General features: G+C 49.9%; 1 protein-coding gene across 5 annotated transcripts in view; it reads right to left on the bottom strand.

Annotated features, from left to right (window-relative positions):
• Positions 1-22,028, bottom strand: part of ARHGAP44 (Rho GTPase activating protein 44) — a 189,975-nt gene that overhangs the window by 20,023 nt on the left and 147,924 nt on the right. For 4 of the 5 annotated variants that reach the window (XM_036341687.1, XM_036341688.1, XM_036341692.1 and 1 more), the window contains exons 11-16: positions 17,986-18,097; positions 17,474-17,555; positions 12,726-12,806; positions 9,927-10,040; positions 9,195-9,286; positions 7,127-7,307 (exon numbers count right to left, since the gene is read on the bottom strand). In XM_036341687.1, coding sequence (XP_036197580.1) covers positions 7,127-7,307; positions 9,195-9,286; positions 9,927-10,040; positions 12,726-12,806; positions 17,474-17,555; positions 17,986-18,097 — 662 coding nt within the window. The remainder of the gene's footprint in view (positions 1-7,126; positions 7,308-9,194; positions 9,287-9,926; positions 10,041-12,725; positions 12,807-17,473; positions 17,556-17,985; positions 18,098-22,028) is intronic. The other variant, XM_036341689.1, reaches the window with a different exon arrangement.

Here is a 22,028-nt window from a genome sequence, read left to right as displayed (position 1 = left end):
CTGTGCATCACAGGGGGTGGCGCCGCAACCTCCCTATTGACCCTGCCTTGTGTGTGACAGGGGATGGTGCCCCAACCCCCGCCTCCCCACGGGCCCTGCTCTGTGTGTGACGGGGTAGAGCCATAACCTCCCCATCGGCCCTGCCCTGAGTGTGAGAGTGGCGGCACCCCAACCCCCTGAACGGCCCTGCTCTGTGGGTGATAGAGGGCAGCGCCCCAACCCCCTGATGGGCCCTGCTCTGTGCGTGACAGGGGGCTGCACCCCAACCCCGATTGGCCCTGCTCTGTGCATGACAGGGTACAGAGCCCCAACACCCCTGATGGGCCCTGCTCTGTGAGTGACAGGGGGAAATGCCCCAACCCCCTGATTGGCCCTGCTCTGTGCGTGACAGGGGGTGGCGCCGCAACCTCCCCACCGACCCTGCCTTGAGTGTGACGGGATGGTGCCCCAACCCCCCAATTGGCCCTACCCTGAGCGTGACTGAGGGTGGAATCACAACCTCCCGATCGCCCTGCTCTGTGTATGACAGGGGGCGGCGCCCCAACTCCCCAATCGGCCCTGCTCTGAGCCCGACCAGGGGCTGCACCTAGGGATTGGGCCTGCCCTCTGCCACCCGGGAGCAGGCCTAAGCCAGCAGGTTGTTATCTCCCGAGGGGTCCCAGACTGCGAGAGGGCACAGGCCAGGCTGAGGGGCCTCCCTCCCCCCCAAGTGCACAAATTTTTGTGCACCGGGCCTCTAGTATATATATATGTGCCTAATATGCAAATTGTCCCCTCAGGAGTTCAACAGGAGACCAATCGCTCACTATGATGTGCACTGACCACCAGGGGGAGGCATGGAACAAAGGAAGGCCCCAGCTGGCAGCTGGCAGCTGGGGCAGGGAGGCCCCGGCCGGAGCCAGAAGGTCCCAATTGGCCCTGATGGCCGGCCAGGCCTAGGGGCCCTACCTGTGCACGAATTTCGTGCACCGGGCCTCTAGTAATCTAAATAAAATGATTGCACCACCATCCACAGCATATAGTCCATCCTCCCACCACTGGGTCTACAGAGTATCATAACATCGACTAATACAAAAATAAGTGCCTCAGATTACTAGTTCTGATTGTTTTGTGACAACAGGCTTTATGATCAACACATTCAGAACATGATGCATGCCACAGCCCCCTTATAAAGACTTGTGACATGTAACAGGGGATGTTCACAAACCCCCTAGGTCTTACTGCCCAACCCAGTCATCAGGGCTGGAAAAACAGGAAAGAATAAGCAGTATCTTTGAAAAAGAAACTGTGGCAGGGTGCAGAAGACTCACCCAAGAATGGCCACCGCCCTTCCCACCTCCAGAAGGTCTTCCATGTCCCAGGGCGCCTCCTGAAACTTCTACCGACCTCGCCAGTGCATTTTGGCTTTAGTATATTTTGTGCTTGCAGAGTTAGCCCAACTGGTCATGGGAAAGAGGAGACAAAGCCTCTAAGAAGTCATACATTTTAGAAAATGATTTCCATGTGTTGAACCATGTGTTTCAGGAACTCATTAGACTCCAGTTTCCATCTTCCCCACCAACTCAATAAAACCAACAGTAGAATTAGGATTCCATAGAGCCCCATTCTGATTACTCCCAAACCTTCTCAATTAAACAAGCCTATTTCAAATTACTGATCATCTACACTTTGTTCTAAAGTGGGGACAAGACCCTCCACAGAGAAGCTCTCTAGACAAGCTGAGGCCGAGTTACACTCCAGCTCTAAGGGGGTTGCTAGCTCTGGTGTCAATGTCCTCATGGGTTTTGGGGTTGTCATCAGCGGGCTCTGGAGAGGACCTCTGAGGACCAGTCCACTGTGGAGCAAGCAAGACAGATGCAGGCCCATCAGGTCCCAAGACTGGGAAGAGGAGCACGTTGGTCTTCTGAGTATAAGGAGCCCAGGTCATGGAGTCTCAGAACAGACTGCCACCCATTGGGATCCAAGGGTCTGTGGGCAGCTTCACAGATGCTGTCGGCCTTGCCACTGGTGGGTTTAGGGATACCGGAGGCTGGAAGAAAGCACGGGCAGTGGGCCAGGTGTGTCAGCTGGAGAACAGGTGTAGGGAACATGGGCCAGGTGTATCAGCTGGCAGGCAGGTGTAGGGAACATGGGCCAGGTGTGTCAGCTGGCAGGCAGGTGTAGGGAACATGGGCCAGAGGTGTGTCAGCTGGCAGGCAGGTGTAGGGAACATGGGCCAGAGGTGTATCAGCTGGCAGACAGGTGTAGGGAACATGGGCCAGAGGTGTGTCAGCTGGCAGGCAGGTGTAGGGAACATGGGCCAGAGGTGTGTCAGCTGGCAGGCAGGTCTAGGGAACATGGGCCAGAGCCAGGAAGCGGCAAATAGGCAGCAGGGAAAGCAGGCGACTAGGAAACGGTCATGTGAGGTAGGGAATGGGTAGTGGTGGTATGGCCAGGTTTGTCTGAAGTCTGAGGCTGACAAGGAGCAGGGAGTGGAGGCAGAGGGGAGGAGAGTGTAACCATCAGGAGGGTAGAGACAGGTGCTAGCGAGGAAGCTTTGTTGCTGGTATCTTTCCCATTGTTGCCTTGGGCTTCTCCACAGGCACTTCAAGAATCCCCTCGGAGTTTGCCCTGGTGCTGCTAGGGATGCAGCCATGAAGGCAGCTGACAACCCTTAGGGCCTGAGTCCACCCTGACCAGCGGGCAGGAGCACGGACCCTTGGCTACTCTTTCAGAGGCAGTGGGTCTAGCATAAAAAATAGTTCATATAGCCACAGATAACATGCCTGCCATTGTCAGCAAAATAGAAGGGGTTTGCAAGTTCACTGTCAGTTATTATTTGGGATGAATGATCTAAGAAACAAATGTCACTATTCTATAAAACAAACAAAAAGATAATAAAAACAAGGCATTAAAATACATGACAACCTGCACCTAAAACTCCTCCTTGAGAGCTGAGGAACGTGCAGAGAGTGCTGGTGTGACCTGTTAATATTGGGCCACTCAATGGCTAAAGTAGGAAAGGTCTGAAAAATTTTAAAAGCTGGTATCACTGCTAAATTCTTTATCCAGAATGGCAACATTTTTCTGTGAGTCAGTGGGCTCAACCTAGATGCACACTAGCTTTACATGGGGGCACTTTAACAAATACCAATGCCTCAAGCCTACCCTAGGCCAAATAATCAGACTGAGGAATGGGGGCAGTGGAAGCAGGCATCATATTCTTTTTCTAAGCTTGTTCTATCTTTTGTTGCATAACACACTACCCTCAAAACCTGGTTGCTTATTTATCTGGGTCACAACTCCACAGTTCTGGCGAGTCAGACAGGGACAGCTTGTCGACACCACACAGAACTAGCTGAGGGTGCTCGAGTTGGCCTGAGACTAAGATGACTCACGCTCGAAGCTGGTGAGTTGCTGGCTGGCAGCTCGGTACTCGGCTGGGGGGAAGGCTGGGTGGGGGCTTGTTTCTCTCCCAGGGGCTGCTTGGACTCCCACACGGCAACGTAGCTGGGTTCCCACAGCCCAGGCAACGTCTCCAAGGCTCTGACCAGCTGCAGGAGGCCCAGAGCATCACTCCTGCTGCATTCTGTTAGTTTAGTCCAGTGATGGCGAACCTATGACATGCGTGTCAGAGGTGACACGAGAACTCATTTTTTTGGTTGATTTTTCTTTGTTAAATGGCATTTAAATATATAAAATAAATATCAAAAATATGTCTTTGTTTTACTATGGCTGCAAATATCAAAAAATTTCTATATGTGACACGGCACCAGAGTTAAGTTAGGATTTTTAAAAATGCTGACACGCCCAGCTCAAAGGGTTCGCCATCACTGGTTTAGTCAGTCGCTGAGGCCAGCTCAGAGGAGAAGGGAGCGCAGGTCGGCCTCAGCCCTCAGTGGGAGAAGAATTGGAACACCGGCTGCCTCTTCACCAGGAAGCTGTTGGTGTGGCTGCAGGAGAGAGATGTCTGAAGAGCTCTCTGTGGCTGCCATCTCAAGTTCCACCAAGTGGGAAAAGACAGAAATGTATTTCCTCACAGTTCTGGAGTCCTGGAGTCCAAAGTCAGTGTCACCAGGGAATCAAGCATCAGCAGGGCTGGGGTCCCCGCAGCGGCTCATGGGGAGAAGCCTCTCCTGGCCCTTCCAGCTGTTGGTGGTTGTCAGCACTCGTTGGCTTGTGGCCACATCCTCCAATCTCTCTGCTCCATCTTCACATCCCTCCTCTGTGTGTGTGAGCCCTGCTGCCCTCCTGTGATACAGGCGGTGGTGCTCAGGGCCCACCCTGACAATCCAGAGCAGCCTCACTATTTCAAGATCCTCATTTCAAACACATCTGCAAAGACTCTCTCCCCCAATAAGGTAACATTTACAGGTTCCAGGGCTGAGGGCCTGAAGTCTTTGGAGGGGCATTGCTGTGCCTCCCACATCATGAAAATGTGTCTGTGAGCCCAGTACTTGCTAAAGAAAACCAGCATCCAGCCCTGACTTGTTTGGCGTAGTGGATAGAGCGTCGGCCTGTGGACTGAAGGGTCCCAGGTTCGATTCCGGTCAAGGAAATGTACCTTGGTTGCGTGCACATCCCCAGTAGGGAGGGAGTGTGCAGGAGGCAGCTGAATCAATGTGTCTCTCTCATCGATGTTTCTAACTCTCCATCCCTCTCCTTCTCCCTTTCTCTCTGTAAAAAAATCAATAAAATATATTTAAAAAAAGAAAAGAAAAAAAAAGAAAACCAGTGTCCTGTGTCTTCATGAGTCAGAAAGGCGTTGGGACCAGCCAGGAGCAGGGCGTGGGGATAAACCACCTTGTAGGATGTCTGGGACATAACAGTCATCAGCCTAAAATGTTATCCAATTTTCTTCCCCAAATTGTCTTTTATTTTTATTCTAAGTAACAGCTTTATTGACATATAGTTGAATATATTCTTTTTAAACAAAAAACCTCCATAAAGTAAACTCTGTCAGTGCTTCAAGGGGTCAGAGTAAGTTTGAAGACTTTGAAACGTGTCTCAAAGATTTTAAAAGCTCAGAAGTGGGGAAAATGTGGAGACTTCCCTTAACATGGCTAAAATAACACAGGTACTCAACTGATACAAATTCCTTTTCTCTCCCCAAAACACGTAGTCACGACTTCAGGTTTCCATTTCTCTTACAGCTCGTTAGGAACTGCTCATCGACAAGCTGGCTGCAGCCTGAACACACGCCTGTACCTCAGACAGCTCAGGGTGGCCCTGCAGTAAGCCCTGCGATTAACTTAGAGTGTGAGTCCAGGTTTAAAAGACGTAAAATATTCCTTTTGTGTACAATAACCTACGCAGCACATCTTCCACACCCTAAAGCATACGGCGGCACTTTCAGCTTTCAATCAGAATGTTATGCGGAACGGCACATCATTTACGAAGTTCTTGAGCAAGAGATGAGGCATCTGCTTAAAGATCATCATTCAAGCTTCTACATCTGCCTGTGGGGCCAGCAGACCGAATGCCTGAGCTTGCCTGGGGACAAGTCTCTCAGTGTCATCTGGACCACTTTTCCAGGGGGACTGGGAACCGGAGGAGGTGTGGCAGACAAGACAGGTGTGCACACCTCTGATGCACAAACAGCTGGGAGCAGGAGAGTTCTCCATAACTCAGCCGGGACCGGAACCGACTCTCCTGGGCATCCCTCAGCTAGTGCTGCGGCACAAAGGAACCGAGTTTTCAAAACAAATTCCAGTGCGCTGGCTAGCGCTCTGTCTCTCCTCTTCTCTGTCTCTTCCTCTCTGTCTCCCCCGTTTCCATCTCTGCCTCTGACTCGCTCCCCATGATGCAAAGATCAGATTCTAAGTATGCTTTTTTTTTACTGATTTAAAAAATTCCCTTCTGCTTCCGTCAACTTCTAAGATTTCCAGTGTTTTGTTCCCTACTAACTATAAAACAGCCAACAGCAGCATAGAGCAAATAAACCCTCACTGGCCTCCCAGGTGAAATGTCTGCGGGTCAGGTACAAGCCGGCCCTGGCTTTTCTAACCCTCCTCCACCCTCACAGGACGACAGGAGGTCCCCAGTGCCACCGCCCACCCGGGAGAGGGGAGGGGTGACAAGTAGGACTCACAGCCTCCAGACTCCTGGGTTGCGACCCTCCCTCTGAAGTCCTGTAGGCCCACGCATTTCAAACAGAGCTTCTGCTCACCTGTGGTCTGCATGGGGAGCAGTGTGGGGGGGGGGGGGGCAGCTGCCCACTTTCTGGTGTTCCCAGTAGGTGCTTTATGCTCCCGTCTATTCTGAAGCAGCAGTTGCTAAATTTTCTCTTACAACAGTCACTTTTAACTCCTAACCACAGTTTACCCAGCAGACTGTCTTGACCAAGCACTGCACCTGTTCCTTCCGGAAGACACATGAGCTGGTGCCTGCAGCTCGCTGCTTCCCGGGAGGCCGTGCACTTTAGCCGCCGTAGCTGATCCTCACCACGAACCAGCTGTGCTGCTCATGAGCCTGCCGTGCCCACTTCACTTATTATGGGAATCATATGAGGAAATCACATGTTACGTAAGCTGATTTAACAGGACAGTGAGGGGTCGCTCCTATGCAATTCAGTCGAATGCTTTTAGGAGCCTTGTAACAACTGCATCAGCGTAGGTGTAGGTGATAATCATAAAAGACAAGGAAAAATCTTAAACTCTACTAGGGTTTTACACTCAGATGGCTTTAAGCGTTAGGTTTTCTCTTTGTTTAAAGAGACGGAAACGGAGCATGTTAGACAGTACAGAGGCACCGTGTACCTTGCTGCAGAGCGCAAGCGAGCAGGCCTAGCATCAAAAATCAAACATTTGAGAACTGAGATTGATAAATTCCAAGTCAAAATAAAGAGATTATATATATTTTTAATTCCCCTTAATGACCAAGTTTTTTCTCTTTCGAGGAGAACTAGTCAGTCCCTGACCACAGCTGTTGGCTCAGGGGCTGCAGCTGCCCGGCCCCTGACCCGACCCGTGCAGCACGCTCAGCGGCTCGCCCAGGCGCGGATGGAAGCGTCAAGGCTGAGGGTCAGCTTAGGCCACAGTCACCGAACGCTGCCAGTGCGCGCAGCCTTCCTGTCGATCCGGGTCTCAGTTACCTCCCAGTCCTCCCTCTCCAACCCCGAGGCGGAGAAAGGGACTCCAGCTCATACCCATCCTTTTTGTAAAACTCCAGCATCATGTTATCTGTGGCAACGCTGAGGGGCCGGCGGGCCTGCTCGGGCTGGCGCCGGTCGGCGGGGTCCATGTCTGGGGAGGGCATCGAGCTGTAGTTGGCGTTGTGGTTCACGTGGACCGGACTCCCGTAATTCCCCGTGATGTTGAACTCTATCTCTGTGAGGAAGAAAGAATGGGCCTGTCACATGCTTCCATGGCAGAGAGGGGAGCAGATGGCCTCTCCCTACTTCACCCCTAGAGAATGTTGTTCCATGGTTCCATGTTAGGCCATCTATTGATACTAGTTCATCTTCATGACTCATCATAATATTAATATGACTAGAGGCCCAGTGCACAAAATTCATGCATAGGGGGTGGGGGCTGTCCCTCCGCCTGGCCTACACCCTCTCCAATCTGGGACCCACAGGGATCAGGCCTAAACTGGCAGTCAGACATCCCTCTCACAATCTTGGACTGCTGGCTCCTAACCGCTCCCTGCCAGCCTGATTGCCCCCAACCGCCCTCCCCTGCCGGCCTGATCGCCCCCAACTGCCCTCCCCTGCAGTCCTGGTCATTCCCAACTGCCCTCCCCTGCAGGCCTGGTTGCCCCGACCTGCCCTCCCCTGCTGGCCTGATGGCCCACAACTGCCCTCCCCTGCCGGCCATCTTGTTGGCGGCCATCTTGTGATGATGTCGGGCGTGACACCACCTAGGCTTTTATTATATAGGATAACTCACCTACCATGTTAATATGAGGGCACTTAATAAAGCAATTTATTTCCATTTGTGATTAAAAAAACAAACTTAATGAAATGGAAACAGAGGCATACTTCCCAAAAAAGACAAAATCAGCTACTGTAATCCTCAATGTGAAGAGGATCTTAATCAGATCAGGAAAGAGCCATGCCCCCCTCACCACTGTCATCTAACACCCCTGGCGGGGTGCTGGCCTATGGCATCAGCCAAGACAATAAAATAAGGGGCAGTATTATGATTTGTAGATGATAATGTCTCTCTGGAAAACTAAAGAGAGAAATGGAGAAGGATTAGAACTGGAGATTTCACTCAGGCCACTCAGGCTGTTGACTATAGATGGACACAGGAGTGCTCACCCCCCCTTTCCCTGTCATCATCCATGGACGGCAGCAGTAACGCATGGCTCATCACAGAACCTGCCATGTCCATCATGCCGTCAACTCCTTTCCTGCTTTTCTGTACCCTCACTGCTGACCCTCACCCAGCTTTTTATGTGACTAACAGAACTCTTAAGAGCTCTCACGGTCAAAGCACATGAAACAAAATAAACAAACTCAAACTTCTAAAGTGCTAGATCAGCGTTAATCGATCACTGCTGACAGAGCATGGAAACATTAGCATAAAGTGCCCTTAAGTTTTACTAGCCATAAGGTCGGAGAGCCTTTTCTAAAGGGGACACAGCTCAGTGTAGCAACTGCTGTCTCTTCAGAGCCGTCAGCTGAGAGCCATAGACATGAGGGGTCCCATGCTGAGGACGGTGATGAAAACCCGCCGTGGGCAGCTGCCTTCTCTTTGAACCAGGCACGGAAGAGAACCTAACCACCTTCACATGCTGAGGGACGCTCGGAGGACGGCGCCAAGAAGAACCAAGGGTGGCACCCAGGCAATCTCCTCCTTCTGGTCTCAGCACCCCCTCACCCAGGAAGCAGAGGATCTCTTTCCTATCTGCACCAGCACTGCAGGATCCACAGGTTTAATGAAACCATGGTGTGGACGCCGGACCAGAAAGTCCATGGTCATGGTTGGTACAGGCAGTGGTCACCTTCAGGCCAGAGAGTAGGAACCTGCCGTGACTCCACCCTGTACCTGAGTGTGTGTGTGAGAGTTTGTGTGTGTGTGTGCCCATGTGTGTGTGTGTGCCCATGTGTGTGTGTGTGTGCCCATGTGTGTGTGTTAGGGGGATTAAAAACACAGCACAACAGAACAAGCACACACCTCTGGGCAGTGACACTTGTTCCAAAGGTTCAGAACTCACAGCGACACCTGCTCTTTCCCAGCCGCCCCTCCCCCATTGGCCGCCCCACGTACCCCCGGGGAAGAACCAGTCCGCATGCTGGATGATGGGTTCGATGATGCCGACAATCTGCAGCGAAACCGTGGTCATCATCTCCGTGATGTTCCTGCAGGCACAGAGCAGAGCGCGGGCAGTCATCCTCCGAGGCCCGCGCCCCCAGCGCGAGGGCCCTGGCCCAGGAGCCTGCAGACCTCAGTCTGAGAGCAGCTTTCTCTTGGGAAGAAGAGGTTCACCTTTCTGGACCCCTTTCCCCTGCATAAGATGGAGACAGCCACGGAAGTCCTCCGTACAGGAGACGTGTGAGGACACGCGTAAGTAAGCTGCACACATCAGCAGGTGGGGGGCCCCTTTCAACGTGAGGTGTGAGCCCCATAACTGCCAGTCTCCTCTCCCAGCTCCGTGCTCTTCTCCGAGATCCCTCGGTCTTCCTGGGCCCTGACACCAGACGCGTGCTCTTCAGAGTCAGGAAAGCCAGGGAGAGCCTACCTCACCCACTCCGCCAGGCCCCTGCCCTCTCACCCTGACACTGTCTTGGATTAGCTCGGAGGAGACCTCCTGGCAGACCTGCAGCTCTGAGATGACCAATGGGAAGATCTGCAGAATCCTGGGCCTCCTCCTGAGCCTGAAGGGGGAGGAGGCCAGGGAGGAAATCTGCCTTGAGAAATAACGAGTCTGGTGAGGGAGAGTCAGGGAAGGCCCTGACCCTACAGCCCGCAGTCCCCACGCGCCCACACTCCTGTACTCACCCCTCCGCTTGTGGCCACAGGAGGTTGGGTCCTAACACAATCGCTATGTTACTGGGAGTCATCTTGTTTACATCTTGATATTCTGACAGCTTCGATAAAAATTTGATCAAGTATCTGAAAGGAAGTAGGAAGGGCCAATTTTAACTAAGAGTTCAACACCTGCACGTTCCCCCAGCACTGGGTGGAAACTTCTCTCGCGTAGCATAGCTTACTGACAATGAGACGCATACTTTCTTCAATATGATGAAGACACGTCATGCACCGGGACATGGGAATGCTCCAAAAACAGACAGACTCAGACATCACTGCTATATGTCAACCTCTGGCCAGAGAAAGTCTCCATCCTTCCTCTGGACTCAGTATAAAATGGCCTAAAGTTCCATCTTCACTTCAAATCTCTGTCACCTGCCATCTTCCCTGTGTGCAGAGGGGAGAAGCAAAGTGTCCGGGGTCATCGGCAGGGACATCTACAGGCCTGGAGTCTATCCCCTGGTCCCTTTGGAGCTCCTCAGTGGGGCTTTCTGGAGAAAGCCAATGAAGAACAAGTTAAAGACTCAGCATACGACCCAGCAATTCCACTCCTAGGGATATGCCCAAGAGAAGCAGATCCACACAGACTTGCAGCATTACTCAGTAGTCAGATGTGGATATATGGGTACATAAAATGTGGTCTCTCCATACAATGACATATTATCTATAATAATAAAAGCACAATATGCTAATTAGACTGGACGACCTTTCGGACAAAGCCAGGGCTGTGAGGAAAGCCCAGGTCTCGGGTGCCGGAGGGAAGCCGGTACCGGCAGCTGGGGGAAGGAAGGCCTACTCTTGCACAAATTTCATGCATTGGGCCTCTAGTTCAGCTGTAAAAAAGAAATGAAGCTCTGACACATGCCACCACATGGATGAAACTTGAAAACATCCTGCTGAGACAGGAAAGACCACATGTTGCATGATTCCGTTTACATGGTCTATCCAGCACAGGTAGATCCACAGACAGGGGTGGGAAGCAGGTTGGGCTGCCAGGGGCTGGGCTGGGGGACACGAGGAGTGCTAATGGGAATAGGGCTTCTTTTTGAGGTGATGAAAATGTTTAAAATGAGATGTGGTGATAGTTATACAAAACCCCCACAGAATCGTACACTTTAAAGGGGTACAATGATATGTGAATTATATCTCAATAAAGCTATTAAAAAAAAAAAGAAGAACCAGTAAGGAAGCTATTTACAAATGAAGCACAAAAAAATAGCTCTGGCAAATCATGCCCAAAGTCTGCCAGGCTCTGCCAAGTACCCTGGGGCACATTTTCTCCCGGACTCTCAGTTCTTAAGGCCCTTTTGCTCCTGGCAGCCTGGCAGAAAGAGCGGACTCAGCTGCCCCTGTCCCAGCCTCTCCTGACCATATCTCACTCCAAGAGGCCACACCCTGGACCAGAACGCAGCCCAGCTGAGAGCAGCCAGCCCACCGATGCTGGAGGCCGAGGTTGTGGTCAGCAATACTCAATGTGTTATACCAATCTGATTCTTCCTTTTTTTTTTTTTTAAATAGTGGTAAAATATATGAGTCCCCATTTAACTACTTTTAAGTATATAATCCAGTGGCAGTAAGCACTTCCACACTTTTAGGAAACTGTCACCACTCTCCATCCAGCTCCAGAACTTTCCAACACCCTAAACTTGACCTCTGCACCATTAAACAACACCCTCCCATCCTCCTCCCCTACAGCCACTGGAACTCTCCAGACTACTTCCTGTCTCTGCGAGTGTGACTATTACAGGTGTCTCATATGAGTGACTCATGCAGTATTTGTTCTTTTGTGTTTGGCTTTTTTCACTTAGCACCGTGCCTTCAAGGTTCATCCACATGGTAGCCTGTGTCAGAATTTCCTCCCCTTCTGAGGCTGAACATTGCATTGCATGTGCATTTTGTTGGCCCATTTATCCACTGAGGGTCATGTGGCTTATTTCCACCTCTTAGCTGTTGTGAATAATGCGGCTCTGAAAATGGGTGTACAGAGCAAGTCTTGGCTTTCTAATCTATTGTCTACACAGCCAGATGTGGAATTGCTGGGTCAAGTGGTAATTCTATGTTTAATTTTTTGAGGACCTGCCTTACCTCACTATTGGGATTTTTTACAGGGAAACAGAAATTATCAGGCAGATGGTGGCAGGAGCTGAAGCTAAAAATCTGTATCTAAAGAAACTGTGAGAAGAGGCATGGGGCCAGGAGCAGTGCTGGCAAGACAAAGTGATGAGGAAGCAGAAGTGTGAAGGAGCAGAAGCCGGGGAGGGAAAGATCTGCACAGCAGCAGGAAGTAAGATCTCGGGTGGTCGCAAGAAAAGCGAGAGGTGGATGTGTTTAAAATAGCTGGTGAAGGGTGGAGCGCTGGAGTACGTTCTTCCACAGCCTCTCCTTCCTGCAGGCTAGCTCAGCACATACCTGCCCACTGCAGCCCCAGGTTTGCTCAGCTTCTCCCGGGTGTCCACGAACACCCATCTTTGCAATAAACTCCCAATACCTTGAAATAACTTGCACTAATCTTTGCTCCTTGCAAATCAAAGAACTTAACTGAATTAGCCAATGGCTAATTAGGCAACCTACAAAGTCATATGCCCCGTTTCCTCATCTGCAAAACGGAAATGAACAACTTCACAGGATTGGTGGAGGCTGGGCAGAGACCATACATGTTAACACTTTGGACACCATGAAATTCAGTGCATGTTAGTGAACACAACTTCCAACCGGGAAACTGTGTCTGGGCCTTGAATAACTGACCCAGTGTCTCCAGGGTCCACTCACCGGATGTTGCTGTGATTGGCCTTGGGCAATTTTTCACAAGCATTCCACAGAGCCTGAAGCCTCTTTTCTTGCTCCTGGATGCTGGGGAATTAATAGGAAAAGCCACTGGTTGAGCATGACTTACTGCAGTCTCCCTGGCAGCCACATCAACCGGTCACTGTAATATTTGAGAATAAGGAGCCACCCACGTGCCTGACAGTGTCAGCAAGCTATGACTACTCCAATGTTTGGTTACTATTAGCTCCTATCTATGCTCTCTTTCTGTCTTGTCCTGTGCTCTTAACAAATCTCCCTCTCCCCACGTCCCATGTCCAGGTGAATGTGTGCCAGGCAGCAGTGGGGGCAGGAGGGCAGAGGCCGGACACCTGAGCTCTGCAGTAGGCAGCGCCTGGTGTTGTCAGGAGGGCGATTCTGGCCCAGAAACCAGGACACTTGGCACCAAGCAGGACCCACACACCCTCCCAGGGCAGGAAGAAGTCCTTACTTTTCCTGGTTCTGAGACACTGAGCTCTGAGGCCTCAGGATCCTTCCTAGTTCCTGTTTCCTGTGAGACCCACCTCTACAAGTGAGGGGGGAGGGCTGTCTCTCAGATCCTGAAGCAAAGGCATCCTCCCCTTCTCCAGCTTCGTATCACCAAGGTGACATAGACATGCAGTGAGTAACAAGGACATGTTCTCCCTCTTCTTTACCCCGGGACCACGGTGGAAGTTCAACCACATCCACACCATGGTGGCAGCTTACTGTTCAGTTCAGCGAATATTATTTAAGGGACTCACATTCGGTGAGTCCCTTCTGAATAAGTGAATTTAATGACTCATGGAAATAAGGAATCTGATCTATCCAGACATAACTCAGAGGTGGGTAATTCGCATGAACAAGGGTTTCTCCACTAGACAGGAAGATTTGCTCAAAGGGTTTCTCTATTCATAAGCCCTCTGAGAATGAAGAGAATTGCTCATAGGATTACACTTTTTAAGTATTTTTCATGAAAATCTACATCAAGGCCTACATGGTTCGGAAGGCCTTATGATCAGAAAAACAGAAAGGAAACACCGGCTGGCGAGGCCCCAGCTCTGAGCCCTTGGCTAGGGCCTGTGTGTGTGTGTGTGTGTGTGTGTGTGTGTGTGTGTGGCAGTCACTCACATGCGGAGTTCCCAGAGGCCTCCCATGGATCCTGACCAGTTAGCCAGAGGGAGAGGGAAACTCTCCAAGTGGAACCTCTGCTGGGAACCTGGCATGAAAGCCACGCCTCCCAGGAGGAAATGGAAAGGTAATAGCTCATGTCCCTGTGACCAAAGGCTGGCCAGAGAGGGTCTGCTGTCGGGCAGCCTAGTTCCCCCCTCCTGTGACCATGTGCCAAGGATTTCCTCTGTGAACCTCACGCCCCCCTACTGTAAATGGGACTAGTAAGAGAACTTTCTAGTCTCTTATTTACGTGGCTGCAAAGTCGTGTCCTTTGAGTTACAGGCCACCCTGCACGGTCCTGACAATCCCTAAGTGTGAGTGGTTTAAGGGAGAATCGTACAAAGTGCTCATCTCTCGGTCAATGTCAGGCTCTGCAGCCACCATGGCTGTTGCCTCCGCTCTCGCCTCCAGCAGCTGAGCGCCTCCTGGGGCACCAAACCCCATTCTTGGTCCTGCTCCTTAGTCCTTTCTAAGGTGAAAGGGCTGTGAAGACCTTTCATTCAGTAAAAATCAGCAAACACACACTGAGCACTTCCTGCAAGCCAGGCTTCTCCTGAGGGCGGGGAGGCAGTGGTCAGCCAGGAGGTCCTTGTTTGCAAAGCTTACAAGGTAACCGGCTACTCACACACAGCCTGAGCCAGGCAGTCAGTTCCCGGGACAACGAACACAGATGGGACTTATGGCGACTGCTGGCTGCTTTACCTTGGGGTTGTCAGACAGGCCTTTCTGAGGTTACATTTAAGGCGGGGCCCTGGGGCAAAGGTTTCGGGACACCTGCATCAGAGGGAGCGGCCAGTGCGAGGGTGAGGCATGTCCATCCTGTGGAAGGAGCCCGATGACTGCAGCCTCAGTCCTTGCTTCCTAGACTCCAGCGTGGAAGCACTTCACTTACGTGGCTTGCAAAGTCATGTCCTCTGAGCTACAGGCCACCCTGCACTGTCCTGCGATCCCTAACTGCTGTCCCCGTGGCTTCCCTGACTCCACCTCCAACTCCTGGCTGCCCCATCCCCACAGAGCAGGCAGCGTTGCTGTTAGTTAGGGTTAGTGTGGCTCATTCGTGAGACTCAGCTTCATCAGAGGTCAATGGTTATCAACCCAACAGCTTTGGGAGTTTTGAAACAAGGAGCCCAACCAATGAAATCAGAATCTGGGGGGAAAAGGTCCAGGCATGGGTATCTTTTAAAAACTTCCCAGGAAACTAATGTACACAGAAGGCTGGAAATGGCTGCTCCGGACAAATTACTTTCTTTGGAGAGTGTGAGCTGTCACAATCTTTAAGGCAGGACACACAGTCCTTGCTTTTCCTTGGTTCCCAGACACTGAGCTCTGAGGCTTCAGGATCCTTCCTATTTCCTATGAGACCCACCTTCACAAATGAGGTGGGAGGAGTGTCTCTCAGACCTTGAAGCACAGGCATCCTCCCCTTCTCTAGCTTTGCATCACCAAGACCCTCAGACATCAAATAAAAGGGAGTTTCCATCAGAGGACGTGTTCTTACTCTCCTTCACCCCAGGACCACAGTGCTGCTCTAGATCTTCACCCCAAGACCACAGTGCTATTCTGGACCCTCACCCCAGACCACAGTGCTGCTCTAGATCCTCACCCCAGGACCACAGTGCTGTTCTAGATCTTCACCCCAAGACCACAGTGCTATTCTGGACCCTCACCCCAGACCACAGTGCTGCTCTAGATCCTCACCCCAGGACCACAGTGCTATTCTGGACCCTCACCCCAGACCACAGTGCTGCTCTAGATCCTCACCCCAGGACCACAGTGCTATTCTGGACCCTCACCCCAGATCACAGTGCTGCTCTAGATCCTCACCCCAGGACCACAGTGCTATTCTGGACCCTCACCCCAGACCACAGTGCTGCTCTAGATCCTCACCCCAAGACCACAGTGCTATTCTGGACCCTCACCCCAGACCACAGTGCTGTTCTAGATCTTCACCCCAAGACCACAGTGCTATTCTGGACCCTCACCCCAGACCACAGTGCTGCTCTAGATCCTCACCCCAGGACCACAGTGCCATTATAGATCTCTATCCCAGGACCACAGTGCTGTTCTAGAGAGGCCTCAGGGGCCATGGATAACCACCTGAGTTCTGGAACCAGATCCTCATTTTGCCATTTATTAGACAGCAAGTAACCTGCCATTACATACCTGCCCCATGACTCAACTTCCTCATCTGGAAAATGGGAGAAACAGTACAACCCACTTCATAATGTGGAATTAGATGAATTAAAAACATATAATGAGCTTAGAACAAGGCCAAGTCTCTAAAAATCACTCAACAAATAGTATCCCCTAGGATTATTACTACCCTCACGGAACCCACACTTCTCCACAATGAGAACAAGAACACCGTACATTCGCCAACCCTGTACAGTGCTTGAACCCCATGACGTCATGGAAACAAACAGTGACGCACCAGGACTGAGCACCTTCCTCTACCTCGACACACACCAGCTGGGCTTCGCTCCAGGTCCGCGGGCTTCTCCTCCAGCCCAGTTCTTACAGAGCAGGTGCACACTTGTGTTCTTTCTGGCACGATGCTGGCTGCTCCTTACGACTAACTCCCACGCTAGAGACCTCCAGAAATCACGTCCTTTCCCAGGCACCGGGCTGAGTCCTGCTCTCATAAAATGTTTCCCTCATCTCTTCTTCCTGCACGTCTCTACCTCCTGCTCTCTGCTGGCAGTCTCCTGGTTCCTCACCAGCCATGCCATTTACTCACTAAAACCCAGTCCTCCAAATAACAGCATTTATTCAGGTAGCTCTTCCCATGGCCAATACTAACACATGCAACACGTGAGGAAGGCAGCTGGCTGTGGCTTCGCCTGCTCTTTCCTCTCTTCCCAACAGGACTGGAGCCTCAGGTGCTGTCCTGTCACCTCCAGCTGGGCCCTCCCTTGGGTTCATCTTCTGGAGAGTGGAATGTGTCCTCGCCCAGATGTTATGTGTTTATAGTGGTTATTAATTGTTATTAAAATATTTTTACCTATTGGAGACAACTTAAGGACCCCTGTGACCACTCCCTTGTCTTCCACTCCAGAGGGAATCACTACCTCTGACTGTGTGAGCCCTTCCAGAACCTTCTTTCATGCATTTACACATACAAAGAGCCACTCTTAAAAGTGTGTTGTTTTCAGTGCTTTTCTTCTTTTTACAACAATGGAATATCATAGGTGCCCGTTAACTTGCTTTATTTCACTCAATAACAAATCTTCGTGCCTTTTCATGATAGCATGAATAGCTCTACCTATGTTTTGACTGCTGCAGAGTATGTCACCGTGTAGACATACCACAGTTTTTTCAGCCACTCCCCACCCCCCACCAATGAACATTTAGTAACTTTTAGGCTTTTGCTATTTCAGCAATTGCTGCAATCCATGTTCCTGCATATGCCTCTAAGGGCACCTGTACAAGCATGGCAGGTGTTTCTGCATGATAGATACTGAGAAAGGAGCTGTTGGACCATAGGTGACATGCTTTCATAATTTCAACAAACACTTCCAGAGAGACTCCAACCCACAAGCCACTCCAAAATGTGGTGTACTCACTTGGAAGCCTGAATCCACTCGTCATAGAGTTCAAAGGTCATAAGAGGTTCTGGCAACTCTCGGAGGTAAGATTTCAAAGCTCCTGGGCATGAATACAATATTGGCCATGAGCCACTTGGAATGGCAGAGACAAGCACCACCAGCCAGCATTACCCACGGGGGTTACATCTAGGACGGGCTCCCTGACCCAGATAGCATACAACGGTGGCTTCCTGTGGGAGTGGACCCAAGGCCCTGGCAAGGCAATGGGGCCTGGGCTGGTGATGGCATTGGCCTCCTGGCCTCTAATTCCCACCACTCTCTCATCGTCTGCTGGTACACAGGGGAGACCTTCCCTCCAGGGGCATAGCAACCAGGCTTAACACTGGCCCTCGTGGACACACCTAAAGCTTGTCAGGAAGCCACGGGCTCCAGTGTCTGTGACACGTGGTCACACACCCTCCATGTTCTCCCTTCCCTGTGAGCATCTTCAGCACGAGGGAGCACCGTGCCCAGGGGCTGTGAGGACCCACCTGCGATCGCGTGTGGGTCTGCTGAGTACTCCTGCACGTCCACCACACAGCAGTCCAGGGCAGCTTTCAGCTTCTTCAATTTGGAGGCGGATGGAGCCACTCGGAAGAGTCCCTACCAAGAGGCCAGAGGTCAGTGCACAGCCCTGAAACTCAGGCACAGAAGCAAAACCAACAGACAGCAAGTCTGCCCACTCCTTTGCTCCACATTCTCCTGGGTGCATTTCCCAGCACCACTGTCAACACTGCAGCTGCTGTTTCCTAAATGCTCCTGCTGAGCAAGGACTGGGCCTGGCCCACTGTCCTGTCCCCGGGGTCTACTATGGGTAACTCACCATTCTGTCTTAGTATTTGTTGAAAAAAAGAAACTCGGGCACCCAGTTTTCTTGTTCTTGTGTTTTGAAGATACATTTTGGAGAATAATATGACTGAGACCTAGTTAGATTAGGGGAGGTGTGGGAATTCAGATGTGGAAGAGCTACAGGTGCGTTTGTGTGGGAGGCACAGGACTATACTTTTATTTTTTAAATCTTTATTGTTGAAAGTATTACATATGTCCTCCTTCCCCCCGCATTAACTCCCTCCAGCCCACCCTCGCCCCCTACCCCAGGCTTTCACCAACTAATTGTCCATGTCCATGGGTTATGCATGTATACATACAAGGTCTTTGATTGATCACCTCCCACCCACCCACCCTCCCCCAGCTTCCCTCCGAGATTCCGCACTCTGTTCCATGCTTCCATGTCTCTGGATCCACTCTGTTCATCAGTTTATTTTGTTACTTAGATTCCACATATGAGTGAGATCATGTGATACTTGTCTTTCTCTGACTGACTTATTTCACTTAGCATGATACTCTCCAGGTCCCTCCATGCTGTCACAAAGGGTAAGGGATTATTCTTTTATACTGCTGCATAGTATTCCATGGTGTAAATGTACCACAGCTTTTTTATTCACTCATCTACTGATGGGCACTTGGGCAGTTTCCAGATCTTAGCAATTATGATTTGTGCTGCTATTAACATAGGGGTGCATACATTCTTTCTGATTGGTGTTTTGGGCTACTTAGGATATATTCCTAGAAGTGGGGTCACTGGGTCAAATGGAAGTTCCATTTTTAATATTTTGAGGAAACTTCATACTGTTTTCCATAATGGCTATACCAGTCTGCATTCCCACCAGCAGTGTACTAGGGTTTCCTTAGCTCCACATCCTTGCTAGCACTTGTCATTTGTTAATTTGTTGATAGTAGTCATTCTGACAGGTGTGAGATGGTACCTCATGGTCGTTTTGATTTGCATCTCTCTGATGATCAGTGACTTTGAGCATTTTTTCATATGTGTCTTGGCCTTCTGTATGTCCACTCTGAAGAAGTATCTATTTAGGTCCTTTGCCCATTTTTTAATTGGATTATCTTCCTTCTGTTAAGTTGTATGAGTTCCTTATGCATTTTGAATATTAACCCTTTACCAGATGTATCATTGCCAAATATGTTCTTCCACACAGTGGGCACCCTTTTCGTTTTGTGGATGGTTTCTTTTTCTATTCAGAAGCTTTTTACTTTGAAGTAGTCCCATTTGTGTACTTTCTCCTTAGTTTCTTTTGCCCTAGGAGATGTATCCGTAAGCACATTGCTACAAGAGATGTCTGAGATTTGCTGCCTATGGTTTGTTCTTGGACTTCTATGGTTTCATGACTTACTTTAAGTCTTTTTATCCATTTTGAGTTTATTCTTGTGTTTGGTGTAAGTTGGTGGTCTAATTTTTTTTTTCATATATCTGTCCAATTTTCCCAACACCATTTATTGAAGAGACTGTCTTCACTCCATTGTATGCTCTTGCCTCCTTTGTCAAATATTAATTGATCATAATGGCTTGGGTTGATTTCTGGGGGGTCTCTGTTGTATTCCATTGATCTATATGCCTGTTCTTTTGCCAAATCCAGGCTGTTTTGATTGCAGCTTTGTAGTATAACTTGAAATCTGGTATTGTGATTTCTCCAACTTTTTTCTTCTTTCTCAAGATTGCTACAGCTATTTGGGGTCTCTTTTGGTTCCATATAAATTTTTGGAGTATTTGTTCTAGATCTGTGAAATATGCTGTTGGTATTTTAATAGGAATTGTACTGAAATTGTAGATTTCCTTGGGTAGTATGGACATTTTAATGATATTGGTCCTACCAATCCACGAACATGGTATATTCTTCCACTTGCATATATCTTATTCTATCTCTTTTTACAACGTCCTGTAGTTTTGAGAGAACAGGTCTTTTGCCTCCTTGGTTAGTTTATTCCTAAATACCTTAAATTTTTTTGTTGCAATGGTAAATGGGATTGTTTGTTTAATTTATCTTTCTGAAAATTCATTATCTATATATATAAAAGCCTAAGTGACTGAACGATCGGTTGACCTGTCGTTGTGACGTGCACTGACCACCAGGGGGCAGACGCTCAACACAGGAGCTGCCCCCTGGTGGTCAGTGTACTCCCACAGTGGGAGCGCCGCTCATCTGACAGACAGGCACCAGATGCCGGGCTCACGGCTGGTGAGTGTAGCTGCGACGGCATGAGGCTCTCCCACCTCCTTGGCAGCACTACCATGGCAGCGGTAGGTGCAGCAGGGTCGGGATGAGTGGGAGCGGCATGGTGCCTGACCAGGGCTCGGGCTCCTCCCCAGCTGTCTGCTGCCTGGCCTATAGGATTCAGGCCGAAACAGGCAGTCCAACATCCCCCGAGGGGTCCCGGATTGCAAGATGGCGCAAGCCAGGTTGAGGGACTCCACCGGTGCACAAATCCATGCACCAGGTCTCTAGTTGGTGTATGAGAAAGCTGTCAATGTTTGGGTGTTGATTTTGTATCCTGCTACATTGCCAAATTCATTTATTAAATCTAGTAGTTTTTTGGTGGAGTCTTTAGGGTTTTCTATATACAATATCATATCATCTGCGAATAATTAGAGTTTTATTTCCTCCTTTCCAATTTGAATGCCTTTTATTTCTTCTTCCTGTCTAATCACGATGGCTAGCACTTCCAGTACTATGTTGAACAGGAGAGCTGAAAGTGGGCATGCCTGTCTTGCTCCTGTTCTTAGGGGAAATGCTTTTATTTTTTTTATGCAAGGCAAATATCTTTACTCCTTTGGGAGGGTGCACACGCACATGATCTGGGAGCACATGCACACTGAGAGGGCGGTCTGTTCGGGCTTTTATGCCTGATGAACATCATCTGTTTCTCACTCTTGATTGGAAGAGCTTAGGCTCACACTCTTGCACAATTGGCTAATTTAAAGGAAGGGGTTGACCTTTGCTGTTTCCAAATGGCAGTCCCTCAGGGAAGCTGCAAGTCACGGGAGCCAAAATGGTGGCTGTCAAGTCATATGACCCAAATGGTGGCTGCCTAAACTCCCTTCTTTGACAGAAAAAATTACTTGCTTATTCTCACAATTCCCCCCTTTTCTCATTTAACTCTTTTCTTCAAACTTGGTTAACATTTGTTGACTTTCATGCTCTGCAGTGTCTAGGACAGCCGTGGGCAAACTACGGCCCGCGGGCCGGATCCAGCCCATTTGAAATGAATAAAACTAAAAAAAAAAAAGACCATACCCTTTTATGTAATGATGTTTACTTTGAATTTATATTAGTTCACACAAACACTCCATCCATGCTTTTGTTCCAGCCCTCTGGTCCAGTTTAAGAACCCATTGTGGCCCCGAGTCAAAAAGTTTGTCCACCCCTGGTCTAGGAGAAGATTATTTTGCTACCAGAGGCCCGATGCATGAAATTTGTGCAAGGGCCTTGGCCCCAGCCCCCACCCACCACCACCACTGTGGCCCCCGCCTGCCATGGCTGTGGCCAGCGTCCTCTGCTGCCTCTGTCTCGGCCCCCACCCACTGCGGATTTGTCTGGAAGGATGTCTGGTCTAATTAGCATATTACACTTCTATTATTATAGATTTGGTCAATGGGGTTTTGATTACCCTTTCAATAAGATCCCTCATACATAAGGTGATACAACATCCCATTACTGTAACTCCTAACCTGATTGATTAT

Source organism: Myotis myotis, unplaced genomic scaffold (genome assembly GCF_014108235.1).
Source record: "Myotis myotis isolate mMyoMyo1 unplaced genomic scaffold, mMyoMyo1.p scaffold_m19_p_17, whole genome shotgun sequence".
Lineage (NCBI taxonomy): Eukaryota > Metazoa > Chordata > Mammalia > Chiroptera > Vespertilionidae > Myotis > Myotis myotis.
This window is presented reverse-complemented; position numbering and strand designations above follow the sequence as displayed.